The 14,435-nt window shown below is 41.6% G+C and overlaps 1 protein-coding gene across 1 annotated transcript in view; it reads right to left on the bottom strand.

The window, feature by feature from the left end:
- hk1 (hexokinase 1) overlaps positions 1–13,724 on the bottom strand; it is a 35,935-nt gene extending 22,211 nt beyond the window's left edge. The window contains exons 1-2 of the mRNA XM_014213546.2: positions 13,432–13,724; positions 6,190–6,352 (exon numbers count right to left, since the gene is read on the bottom strand). Of these exons, the coding sequence (XP_014069021.1) occupies positions 6,190–6,352; positions 13,432–13,494 (226 nt within the window). The 5' untranslated portion in view covers positions 13,495–13,724. The remainder of the gene's footprint in view (positions 1–6,189; positions 6,353–13,431) is intronic.
- Positions 13,725–14,435: the final 711 nt, after the last annotated feature.

Raw genomic sequence — 14,435 nt, 5'->3', positions numbered from 1 at the left:
TTAAATTTAGCTTGTGCTACCCTTAGACATGGCAACATGTATCTCTCCACTGAGTCTAACAATTCACTCCCATATTGTATTATATGACTGGTCTCTCTTTTTAATCACCATGTCAAATTATCATGATATTGTTACTATATTGTCACCTTAGATTGTTCCTGTTAACCTTTCTTTAACTAGGCAAGTCAGTTAAGAACAAATTCTTATTTATAATGACGGCCTACCGGGCCAAACCTCGTCAACGCTGGTCCATTGTGAGCCGCCCTATGGGACTTTCAATCACGGCCGGATGTGATACAGTCTGGATTCGAACCAGGGACTATAGTGACCCCTCTTGCCAGGGGCGGAAATCCCGGGGGGGACGGGGGGGACACGACCCCCCCATCCTGGGAAAAATATGATTTGTCCCCCCAATATATCACTGAAACATAACTATGTAATTTAAATAATATTAATAATACGCAATGAAAGCAATTGTGCTGATTATAGACACTTAATAGCGCGTTTTTAAGTTTCAAAAGATTGCAACCCCCCCACCCTTTGCCTCACAATGGTTTGATCCACTGCCAGTTCCTTAGCTTGCTAGGTAACAGAGAGGTCGTATCTACTGTCTGAAAGGCACTCAATGCACGTAACTGACGTGAGGTTAATCCAGTCAATCGCGCACACACACTAGCTGAATTTGCAGAGCTAGCGCGCAAATATTAACTATTAAGCTAGCTAGTACCTATTCCAGTTATGTGGCGTCGTCAAAGATGGAATCAGCATGCAGATGATGTAAGTTAGTGCTTCAAAGTCCCTGTGATAAGGTTAGCGATAAACTGAAATCCAAACTGAACAGAACTACACTCTCTTCTACCATTGTCTTAAATATATTTAATGGTCTCGTTGCAAAAGCTAAATTGTCGCAAGTGAACTTTTATTTATTTATTTTATTTCACCTTTATTTAACCCGGGTAGCAAAGATTATAGCAAACACCACTGAAACTGAATTGGTGCTCACTAGCTTTGCAAATTCAGCTATTGTTGGAAGCCAGCCAATATGAAACAAACTATTAAAATTACAAAAGGTTGCAGCATATGTTGTGTAAATGGTGAACTCATACAGCTGTCAACTCGTCATTTTAATCCGTTTCACATTTGCTAGCTACCTTTTAGATCGAAGCCCAAATAGAATGATTGAAGATGATAGAAGCCCATCTCCTACTGTAAATAACCTACACACTGAGTGTGTGTGTGTGTAGCCAGCCAGCCAGGTAGAAAAATGGCAGAAAAATAAAAGACGGACATCTGAGTATTTTTCAGTACACCAAAACGCATAGTAAGAACCCTAGTAGCCTAATATCTCAAAGACTAGTTGATAAAATGTTCATAAGAAAGAAATGAAATTCTAATGGAAATGTTTCACAATGATGTCATTAGGCAGAGCAGGCAACAGATGGCACACAGACAGCAGAGTTGGGGACAGATATGCAGGGACAGACTGGCTGAGACATGGAGTCTCAGGTAAGTTTGTTGAGTCTTTGTTTGGCAACATTATGAAAGGTTCTCCATTTTTTTGACTTGTAAAATAGGAACATAATTGGAAAATGCCATGGATACCCCCACTCTCAACTTAAACTGGTGACTGAACTAAGATTTGTTAAAAGCAATGGTATTGCTGTTGTGATTAGTTGTGTAGTTTTTGGTACCGGTAGTTAGGAGTACGGCAAACACCTTATTTCTTTGGTTCCTCAATATACATTTACCATATTACAATGTAGGCTATGTTTTACGGCACTAGTTTTGGTGTCCCCCTCAGGAATTGCTCTTGAGAAAATGTAATGTAATTGTCCCCTCGAAAGTTGATATCAGATTTTCGCCAATGCCTCTTGCACTGAAATGCAGTGCTTTAGGATGCTACGCCACTCGGGAGCTCTAATACAGTGTTTCATTATGTGGAATCGACACCGTCTAAAATAAACAAACCCATAACCCATTTCCGGCAATGTAAACATTGCAACCTGTTGCCTTAATTTAGTAAAAATATAAACCTGTTGTTTAACAAATGTAGAACCTTCAAAAAGTTGGTCCTCTTTTATCAGCTTAATAGTCAATACTTATTTCAATCTACTTTAATTACTGGACACTGTTCCACGTAATCAAAACAGATTACAATTTTAGAATACATTAACTTCCTGCTCAAATTCACTGGTGTTACCTAACTATAAAACCAAGCAACAATAATCAGAAACTGTCAAACAAATATCTATCTTTTAATATTAAACAAATCAGGTAAATATGTAATTTTTCTATCACAACACCCACTCACATACAAGCTGCTACTACTCTGTTTATCTTATATCCTGTTGCATAGTAACCTTATCCCTATACATACTGCATCTATCTCCATCCCTCCAGTATCCTGCACATTGTAAATATGGTATTGGAACTTACCCTGTATATAGTATGCTTACTTACTTATTGTGTTCTTCATATTTCTTCTTATTTCTTGTGTTTTTTTCTAGTTGTCACGTCCTGACCAGTAAAGGGGTTATTTGTTCTTATAGTTTGGTCAGGATGTGGTTCAGGGTGTGTTTGTGTATGTGTTCATGTGTTCCATGTAGAGGGGGTATTTGGTTTATATGGTTTATATGGTTCGGGGTGGTTGTGTATGTAGAGGGGTATTTGATTTATTAGTCCAGGGTTTTGGTTATTGTTCTATGTTAATTTATTTCTATGTTCAGTCTAGTCGTTTGTATTTCTATGTTTAGCTAATTGGTGCTGGGGCCTTCAGTTGGAGGCAGCTGTCTATCGTTGCCTCTGATTGAAGGTCCTATAAATAGGAATGTGTTTGTCATGGGATTTTGTGGGAGATTGTTTCTTGTTTTGCTGTGTGCCTGACGAGACTGTCTAGTTCGTTTGTTTTTGTATACGTTGTTTGTTTTTCCTTCACTAATAAAAAGAAGATGAGTATACATTTTCCCGCTGCGTTTTGGTCTACACACTACGACATACGTGACACTAGTATTACATTGTTATTGATTATTGCATTGTTGGGTTTTGAGTTTGCTAGAAAGGCATTTCACTGTACTTGTGCATGTAACATTAAAACTTAAACTAGGTAGCCTGATTTCAGATGTGTCCATGTAAACAGGATTATTAGGGAAATCGTTCTTCTTGTAAAGCATGTAAACATTTTAATCAAACTATTATATTAATCTGACTATCCACAATAATCGCAATATTGTGTGCATGCAACTGTACTCAGTGACTCAAATCTTTGTGTTGCCCAATGATTGTCATGTCTGGGCTGACTACTGTTGGCATTGCCATGCAATAGTATATCAGATGTCATTTTGTCAAAAGCTCCTGGCTCCTGCCAAAAATCCACTCTTCCCGGGAATTAAAGACAGTTTCACACTATCTTGAGAACATGTCGCAATTAAAGCAGTAGTAGTTTTATGGGCGTGACAATCTATTTTTTGTAAACCAAAGGAACTGAAAAGTTTTTTAAAAAACAAGAGGGAATACAAACGATGAACCCTAAAGGCCTACTCCATATAATCTCTTACGTCATTCACTAGCTAACACACTCACAGTGGGATTTATTTCACTTTTGATCTGATTTACAGTACCAGTAAAAAGTTTGGACACACCTAATCATTCCAAGGTTTTTCTTTATTTTTACAATTTTCTACATGTTAAAAATATTTTATATTTGAGATTCTTCAAAGTTGCCACCCTTTGCCTTGATAACAGCTTTGCACACTCTGGGAATTCTCTCAACCAGCTTCATGAGGTAGTCACCTGGAATGCATTTCAATTAACAGGTGTGCCTTGTTAAAAGTTAATTTGTGGAATTTCTTTCCTTAATGCGTTTGAGCAAATCTGTTGTGTTGTGACAACGTAGGGGTGGTAAACAGAAGATAGCCCTATTTGGAAAAAGACCAAGTCCATATTATGGCAAGAACAGCTCAAATAAGTAAAGAGAAATGACAGTCCATCCTTTAAGACATGAAGGTCAGTCAGTCCAGAAATGTTCAAGAACTTTGAACGTTTCTTCAAGTGCAATCGCAAAAACAATCAAGCGCTATGATGAAACTGGCTCTCATGAGGACCGCCACAGGAAAGGAGGACCCAGAGTTACCTCTACTGCAGAGGATAAGTTCATTAGAATTAACTGCACCTCAGATTGCAGCCCAAATAAATGCTTCACAGAGTTCAAGTAACAGAACATCTGAACATCAACTGTTCAGAGGAGACTGCATGAATCAGGCCTTCATGGTCTAATTGCTGCAAAGAAACCACTACTAAAAGACACCAATAAGAAGAAGAGACTTGCTTGGGCCAAGAAACACGAGCAATGGACATTAGACTGGTGGAAATCTGTCATTTGGTCTGATGAGTCCAAATTTGAGATGTTTGGTTCCAATCGCCGTGTCTTTGTGAGACACAGAAACGGTGAACAGATGATCTCTGCATGTGTGGTTCCCACCGCGAAGCATGGAGGAGGAGGTGTGATGGTGCTTTGTTAGTGACACTGTCATGGATTTATTTAGAATTCAAGGCACACTTAACCAGCATGGCTACCACAGCATTCTGCAGCGATACTCTGGTTTGCGCTTAGGGGGACTATCATTTGTTTTCAACAGGACAATGACCCAACACACCTCCAGGCTGTGTAAGGGCTATTTAACCAAGAAGGAGAGTGATAAGAGCTGCATCAGATTACCTAGCCCCCACAATCATCTGACCTCAATTCAATTGAGATGGTTTGGGATGAGTTGGACCGCAGAGTGAAGGAAAATCAGCCAACAAGGGCTCAGCATATGTGGGAACTCCTTCAAGACTGTTGGAAAATCATTCCAGGTGAAGCTGGTTGAGAGAATGCCAAGAGTGTACAAAGCTGTCATCAAGGCAAAGGGCTGCTACTTTGAAGAATCTAAATGATATATAAAAACCTTTGTTTAACACTTTTTTGGTTCCTACATGATTCCATGTGTTATTTCATAGTTTTGACATCTTCACTATTAATCCACAATGTACAAAACAGTACAAATAAAGAAAAACCCTTGAATGAGTAGGTGTGTCCAAACTTTTGACTGGTACTGCACTTCAAAGTGATGGTCTGATAATATGCTTATTTTACTAAAACACTGAGTGCAGACGGATTAACAACATCATTTTGCCCTACTGCTATTGCCTGACAACAACACTGTATCTGCTATTATTCACTCTCTGCCAAATTGGTCTCCTGATGGGAGAAAGTCAGAAACTTCAGTGTAGCATAGCAATAGTATGTCGAGAGGTAGTCAAACCCACTAGACTTCCTCCCCTGCTTGCTTGTTAGGAATTGCACACATTTTTAACCAGCACTTTGGCGGACACTTTGATTGCTCTAGTTCACATTGCTCCTTCAAATCAAACTTAGAATTGAAGAACACATACATTGAGGGAAAAAAGTATTTGATCCCCTGCTGATTTTGTACCTTTGCCCACTGACAAAGAAATTATCAGTCTATAATTTTAATGGTAGGTTTATTTGAACAGTGAGAGACAGAATAACAACAAAAAAATCCAGAAAAACGCAGGCACAGGTTTGAGTTTAGATTAAGAAAACCCACAGCGTGAGCTGTGATTGCGAATAGTTATTGAATTCCTAACCATACCACATGGAGCATTGGCTACACGGCTGGAAATGGTTAAACTCTGAGACTATCGATCTCTACAGAATATGAGGAAATCTTAGATACTAATTACTAGTTTGCAGCTATAAATTATGTCAACCTGGGATACGAAGACCGACAACCGTCGAAACATCTATGGTATGAGAACATTTCTGAATGGTACTCTGAAGTACCCATTCTAACCATGAAAGACTTTGATCTTTAGGGAAGCAGAGAGAGAGACGCTTGGATGAATGGAGGATTCCAACAGAGATCACGACGACACACTGAGTGTAAATATATATTGATTGCAGTTATTCCCAAATAAGTGAGCGTTCATGTGCAAAGGGTTACCATTTCAATTAATATAATTATCAACTGTGTAGTGATTCATTTTTTTGTTTCTGACTCACACCTGGATTTGTAACTGTACAAATCTTTAACATGTAATTACATATTGTCCTTAAAAAAGAAAGAACCAGGCACAGATTTCCCACAACTCTTCTTCCTCTGAGTATCTGGTTGGAGTGTCCATGCTCACCTGACCCATCAGGAATGGACCTGACGAAGGTGGGCAGCATCTTGACAGTTGCTGTGTGGTTAGTGTCCCGACCCAGCCCATTCCCCAGTTCCCTCCTGAATCGCTTCATGATGTCCATCAGCGTCTCGTCGGAGAAACGCATGGCGTACAGGTACTTATCGATCTGAAAGACACCAACACATCATCATCTTTGATCATTTACAACCAGTTTCTTCAGATTAATCCAGGGAGTAATTCATTCATAATTCATAACATTAAGATGATATGATCTACTTTCTCCTTAAGAGGGAACACAATGAGCTCTCAAAAGACACTAACAGTTGCAAAACATCTACTAGTAGTGATTCAGCTGTCCTATGACATAATGGATCCAGTATCACTGTCACGACTTCCACCGAAGTCGGTCCCTCTCCTTGTTCGGGCGGCGTTCGGCGGTCGACGTCACCGGCCTTCTAGCCACCGCCGATCCACTTTTCATTTTCCATTTGTTTTGTCTTTGCTTTACACACCTGATTTCAATCCCACAATTAGTGCTCCATTATTTAACCCTCTGTTCCCCCATGTTTTTTTGTGAGTGATTGTTTGTTGTATTTTCGGTCTGTCATGGTGTGCATGTATTTGTTACTTTGTATATTTGACATTTTGAGTAAAAGTACTTTGACTATTCATATCTGCAGTCCTGCGCCTGACTCTCTACACCAGCTACACCTAGGACTCATTACAATCACGATGAAGGCCACCCCTCTAAGCCTTAATCTTGGGAGAGTGAGCTGTTCTCTCTAAAGTCTTTCCACATCTGTCCAGGGGAATGAAGGCAGAGTTGCTGAGGACAAGCAATTAATTTTTGTCCTCTCTAATGGACATTCGTTTTTGGTCTATAAGTCCATACATGGCATTGTGTTAGGTCCCGTTGTATCTTTGAGAGGACATTCTGGGCTTTTCAATGATATCACGTGTGGGGGTGTTACCTTGATATTTTTTTATTTCTGATTCTTCAAAATGGCTACTATCACAATTACCATCACAATTAGCACATGTTATGGTAAGTGTGTGTAATTGTGTAATTATAATTTTTGTGAGTTTGATATTCAAATTGTTTCTAATAGGTAAATATCTCAGGAATAGTTTTCAGAACAGTGTACTATTTATAAAGAGCTAAATAAGAGCCTGTTAATGGCCCAGTGCAGTCAAAACCTGAAATTTCAGCCTGTTTTGATGACATCACCAGGTAGTAAATTTAATGAGAATGACTAATCGATCAGATATTAAAATATCTGAAGAGTTATATTCTGAAATATTTTGCTTTCTAAATCAACATTTTCCCAGCTGCCCCGACTTCCTAGTTAATTAACTTCTTTGGGATAGGGTGCAGTATTTTCACGGCCAGATATAAAACATACCCGATTTAATCTGGTTACTACTCCTGCCCAGAAACTAGAATATGCATATAATTATTATATTTAGATAGAAAAAGTTTCTAAAACTGTTTGAATGGTGTCTGTGAGTATAATAGAACTCATATGGCAGGCCAAAACCTGAGAAGAGTCTATGCAGGAAGTGCCCGGTCTGACAATTTGTTGTCCTTCTGTTACATCTCTATCGAAATTACAGCATCTGTAAGGCATCTAAGGCTTCCATTGGCTCTCTAAAGCCGCCAGAAAGTGGAATAGGGTGTCTGCTGTCTCTGGGCAAAGTATAGGAGCAGAGTTTGTAAGTGGTCAGCCTGGGGACAGTGAGACTGGAGATGCGCACGTGCAGGAGAACTCGCCATGTTTTTCTTTCTCTCTTTGAATGAATACAACGTTGCCCGGTTGGAAAATTATTGCTATTTTACGAGAAAAATAGCATAAAAATTGATTTTAAACAGCGTTTGAGATGCTTCTAAGTACGGTAATGGAATAGCTTGAATTTTTTTGTCACGAAATGCGCTCGCGCGTTACCCTTCGGATACTGACCTGAATGCACGTACAAAACGGAGGTATTTGGATATAACTATGGTTTATTTGGAACCAAAACAACATTTGTTGTTGAAGTAGAAGTCCTGGGAGTGCATTCTGACGAAGAACAGCAAAGGTAATAATATTTTAGAAAACACCCTAAAGTTTCTAAAACTGTTTGAATGGTGTCTGTGAGTATAACAGAACTCATATGGCAGGCAAAAACCTGAGAAGATTCCTTACAGGAAGTGCCCTCTCTGACAAGATCTTGTTCTTCTTGTCTCTGTTTATTGAAGACTGAGGATCTTTGCTGTAACGTGACACTTCCTACGGCTCCCATAGGCTCTCAGAGCCCGGGAAAAAAGCTGAATGATATCGAGGCAGCCCCAGGCTGAAACACATTTGCGCTTTTGGCAAGTGGCCGATCAGAGGACAATGGGCTTAGGCGCGTGCACGAGTCGACTCCATGCTTTATTTTCTTTCGTCTTTTTACCTAAACGCAGATTCCCGGTCGGAATATTATCGCTTTTTTATGAGAAAAATTGCATAAAAATTGATTTTAAACAGCGGTTGACATGCTTCGAAGTACGGTAATGGAATATTTAGAATTTTCTTGTCACAAAATGCGTCGTGCTCGTCACCCTTCTTTACCCTTTCGGATAGTGTCTTGAACGCACGAACAAAACGCCGCTGTTTGGATATAACTATGGATTATTTGGGACCAAACCAACATTTGTTATTGAAGTAGAAGTCCTGGGAGTGCATTCTGACGAAGAACACCAAAGGTAATAATATTTTTCTTATAGTAAATCTGACTTTGGTGAGTGCTAAACTTGCTGGGTGTCTAAATAACTAGCCCTGTGATGCCGGGCTATCTACTTAGAATATTGCAAAATGTGCTTTCACCGAAAAGCTATTTTAAAATCGGACATATCGAGAGCATAGAGGAGTTCTGTATCTATAATTCTTAAAATAATTGTTATGCTTTTTGTGAACGTTTATCGTGAGTAATTTAGTAATTTTTAAATTCACCGGAAGTTTGCGGGGGGTATGCTAGTTCTGAACGTCACATGCTAATGTAAAAAGCAGGTTTTTGATATAAATATGAACTTGATTGAACAAAACATGCATGTATTGTATAACATAATGTCCTAGGTGTGTCATCTGATGAAGATCATCAAAGGTTAGTGCTGCATTTACCTGTCTTCTGGGTTTTTGTGACATTATATGCTAGCTTGAAAAATGGGTGTCTGATTATTTCTGGCTGGGTACTCTGCTGACATAATCTAATGTTTTGCTTTCATTGTAAAGCCTTTTTGAAATCGGACAGTGTGGTTAGATTAACGAGAGTCTTGTCTTTAAAATGGTGTAAAATAGTCATATGTTTGAGAAATTGAAGTAATAGCATTTCTAAGGTATTTGAATAACGCGCCACAGGATTCCACTGGCTGTTACGTAGGTGGGACGATTTCGTCCCGCCGACCCTAGAGAGGTTAACATGGCTTTGCCAGAGAAACCTAAAGATGTTTGATACTTCCTAATACTTGCTGGCTTTAATCTAATGACATTATAAAATGGCGCAGGAGAAGAAGGCAGACGTTTTACGTGTCCCCAATCGATTGTGTTTTTTTGTTCATTCATAACTTATTTTTTTACTTATTTTGTACATAATGTTGCTGCTACCGTCTCTTATGACCAAAAATAACTTCTGAACATCAGGACTGCGATTACTCACCACGGACTAGCAGAATCCTTTTAATCCTTTAACGAGTCTGACGAGCCCGACTTGAACCATATGCTGCTTTCTCGGGAACAGGCCTAGATCATTGAGATTTGTGTGAAGAGGAGGCAGAGAAAAAGGGGCCAGAGGGTGGACTGCCTTCTGAGAATTCATAGGCGATCGAATAAACCCCCTCTTCCTTCCATTCTGCTAGCAAACGTGCAATCTTTGGAGAATAAAATCAATGACCGACGTTATACGCTGGCTGGTTATACGCTGTACCGGCAGGATAGAACAGCGGCGTCTGGAAAGACAAGGGGCGGCAGACTATATTATTGTAAATAACAGCTGGTGCACGATATCTAAGGAAGTCTCGAGCTATTACTCACCTGAGGTAGAGTATCTCATGATAAGCTGTAGACAACACTATCTACCTAGAGAGTTTTCATCTGTATTTTTCGTAGCTGTTTACATACCACCACAGTGAGAGGCTGGCACTAAGACAGCATTGAAGGAGCTGTATTCCGCCATAAGCAAACAAGAAAACGCTCACCCAGAGGCGGCGTTCGTAGTAGCAGGGGACTTTAATGCAGGGAAACTTAAATCCGTTTTACCTCATTTCTATCAGCATGTTAAATGTGCAACCAGAGGGAAAAAAACTCTAGACCACCTTTACTCGACCTACAGAGACGCATACAAAGCTCTACCTCGCCCTCTATTTGGCAAATTTGACCATAATTCTATCTTCCTGATTCCTGCTTACAAGCAAAAATTAAAGCACGAAGCACCAGTGACTAGATCAATAGAAAAAGTGGTCAGATGAAGCAGATGCTAAGCTACAGGATTGTTTTGCTAGCACAGACTGGAATATGTTCTGGGATTTCTCCGATGACATTGAGGAGTACACCACATCAGTCATTGACTTCATCAATAAGTGCATCGATGACGTCGTCCCCACAGTGACCGTACGTACATACCCCAACCAGAAGCCATGGATTACAGGTAACATCCGCACTGAGCTAAAGGCTAGAGCTGCCGCTTTCAAGGAGTGGGACTCTAACCCGGAAGCATCAATACAGGACTAAGATCGAATCGTACTACACCGGCTTTGACACACGTCGGATGTGGCAGGGCTTGCAAACCATTACAGACTACAAAGGGAAGCACAACCAAGAGCTGCCCAGTGACACTAGCCTACCAGATGAGCTAAACTACTTCTATGCTTGCTTCAAGGCAAATAACACTGAAACATGCATGAGAGCACCAGCTGTTCCGGAAGACTGTGTGATCACGCTCTCCGCAGCTGATGTGAGTAAGACCTCTAAACATGTCAACATTCAAAGGCCGCAGGGCCAGACGGATTACCAGGATGTGTACTGCAAGCATGCGCTGACCAACTGGCAAGTGTCTTCACTGACATTTTCAACCTCTCCCTGTCCAAGTGCCTGTGCCCAAGACCACTAAGGTAACCTGCCTAAATGATTACCGACCCGTAGCACTCACGTCTGTAGCCATGAAGTGCTTTGAAAGGCTGGTCATGGCTCACATCAACACCATTATCCCAGAAACCCTAGACCCACTCCAATATGCATACCGCCCCAACAGATCCACAAATGATGCACTCTCTATTGCACTCTCCACTGCCCTTTCCCACCTGGACAAAAGGAACACCTATGTGAGAATGCTATTCATTGACTACAGCTCAGCGTTCAACACCATCGTGCCCTCAAAGCACATCAATAAGCTAAGGACCCTGGGACTAAACACCTCCCTCTGCAACTGGATCCTGGACTTCCTGACGGGCCGCCCCCCAGGTGGTAAGGGTAGGTAACAACACATCCGCCATGCTGATCCTCAACACAGGGGCCCCTCAGGGGGTGCGTGCTCAGTCCCCTCCTGTACTCCCTGTTCACTCATGACTACATGGCCAGGCATGACTCCAACACCATCATTAAGTTTGCCGATGACACAACAGTGGTAGGCCTGATCAATGATGAGACAGCCTATATAGAGGAGGTCAGAGACCTGTCCGTGTGGTGCCAGGACAACAACCTGTCCCTCAACATGATCAAGACAAAGGAGATGATTGTGGACTACAGGAAAAAGAGGACTGAGCACACCCCCATTCTCATCAATGGGGCTGCAGTGGAGCAGGTTGAGAGCTTCAAGTTCGTTGGTGTCCACATCACCAACAAACTAACATGGTCCAAGCACACCAAGACAGTTGTGAAGAGGGCACGACAAAACCGATTCCCCCTCAGGAGCACACCAAGACAGTTGTGAAGAGGGCACGACAAAACCGATTCCCCCTCAGGAGACTAAAATGATTTGGCATGGGTCCTCAGATCCTCAAAAAGTTCTACAGCTGCACCATCGAGAGCATCTTGACTAGTTGCATCACTGCCTGGTATGGCAACTGCTCGGCCTCTGACCACAAGGCACTACAGAGGGTTGTGTGAATGGCCCAGTACATCACTGGGGCCAAGCTTCCTGCCATCCAGGACCTCTATACCAGGCGGTGTCAGAGGAAGGCCCATAAAAATGGTCAAAAACTCCAGCCACCCTAGTCATAGACTGTTCTCTCTGCTACCGCACAGCAAGCGGTACCGGAGCGCCAAGTCTAGGTTCAAGAGGCTTCTAAACAGCTTCTACCCCCAAGCCATAAGACTCCTGAACAACTAATCAAATGGCTACCCAGACTATTTACATTGCCCCCCCCCCCTTCTCCCTCTTTTACACCGCTGCTACTCTCTGTTGTTATCATCTATGCATAGTCACTTTAATAACTATACCTACATGTATATATTATGCACATTGACTCTGTACCGGTACCCGGTATATAGTCTCGCTATTATCTGTACTTTTAAAACTGCATTGTTGTTTAGGGGCTCGTAAGTAAGCATTTCACTGTAAGGTTGTATTCGGCACATGTGACTAATAAAATTTGATTTGATTTTGATTTGATTACATTTATCACAAGGATATAGGATTGCCAGCTACAGTATGTTCTTGCTAGCTGTTATTTAGGCACATTTGCCACTAACACACCCTAGCTAGTAGTCCTGCAACAGCCAGGAAAGGAGGTATTGGGCATTTTCAACATGTGCATTCTCAAAGTTTGCAATCCTTTCTCTCTCAACAATGATAGAGCGAAATGATTACAGCAAGGGCCTCCAGGAAGCGGGTTGGCGCAATGTCATTTGAAGGCTGAAATCTGGTAGATGCTCCTGAACTGCCCCCTCACAAGGTTAGAGCTAAACACACCCTACACATTCAGTCACAACAGACATGGAAAAACCCAGGGCCCACTGCTCAGGGCAGGCTACATCCTGGTTTCAAGGGCATTGCAGTGTTACAAGATGCCTGACCGGCGCTGTAGATGCTGCTGCATGCTATCACAAGACAGGGTAATGTAAGCCTGAGAGTGAATCTACCACCTTTAAGACAATCTATAAGCCCAGGGCTTCAAATTGTGTCACTTGTTGTCACACGGCCCTGAGCTCTGTGCCTCAAAGCTGTCCTATTTTTGGAAGGTAGGTAACAACGGCTCTGCTTGCTGTAGCCACATTCCTACAGGGCACTCACCTTTTTGACTTTGTCATCCTTCAATTCAGTGAAGTAGTAGGCCAGAAGCTGTGCTGCGATCATCCTGTCCACCGATGTGGTGAAAGAATAAACAGAGAGCTAAATAAAAAGGGAAATCCCTGTAGTCCCCTCTCCCCGGCGAGGAGGTTTAAAAAAGATCCCAGTTTCAATCCAAACAAAGCTAGAGAAATTGGTCATGTATGGGGCTCGCAACACTCTCTCCCTGGTTCCCAGGAAGTCAGACTACATGGAGTAATTTTAACTTGAATGCAGATACAGGCAGCAGGAGAGCTGGGATGGGGACTGGTTTAAGCCCTGCCTACTGCCTGTGCTCTGATTGGCTAAGCTGCTGAAGCCAGGGCCTCCTGGGCAGAACCCAGTTGACACGATGACTGGCTGCCTGTTACACACACTCTCCTTCACTAGAACATGGGGTGGTGGAGGAAATGAGGAAGTAGAGGAGGCAAAGAAGGAAGGGATAGAGAACTGGTCTTGATCCTTTTTTTACTGTGCTAAATAGGAAACAAACAGGCACGTTCATCACATTGCTGTGGTGATGGCTCATCTGGGTTAAACTGTAGGCAGAGAGAGAGGTTACACATTCATCACGCTGCATTTCGCTACACTCACAATAACATCTGCTAAATATGTGTATGTGACCAATGAAATTATTTTATTTTATTTGTGATGGCTCATAGGGGTTAAAGAGTAGGCAGAGAAAGGGGTTAGATTACAATTAATAATTATTGTCCTTGCTTTTTGGTTGGGCCTGGGTCACTCAAGTGTCCTCTCACCTCTGAAGGGCTTTTTCTAAGGGGGTCACTGCAGCTTGTCAGGGAGCTCATTTTGCTGACTAATACTTATGTTGAATTCCTTTAATGTCGACTATGTTGCTGCGGTCTGTTAACTCACTACAGCCTACAATGGTCAGTTTTACAAGCTGCTTGAAGGAAATTTATCACAGCGTTGTAAAGGTTTAGTGCTGTTAGTGACAACAAAGATGA

The sequence above is a fragment of the Salmo salar genome, chromosome ssa01 (genome assembly GCF_905237065.1).
Source record: "Salmo salar chromosome ssa01, Ssal_v3.1, whole genome shotgun sequence".
NCBI classification, from domain to species: Eukaryota; Metazoa; Chordata; class Actinopteri; order Salmoniformes; family Salmonidae; genus Salmo; species Salmo salar.
This window is presented reverse-complemented; position numbering and strand designations above follow the sequence as displayed.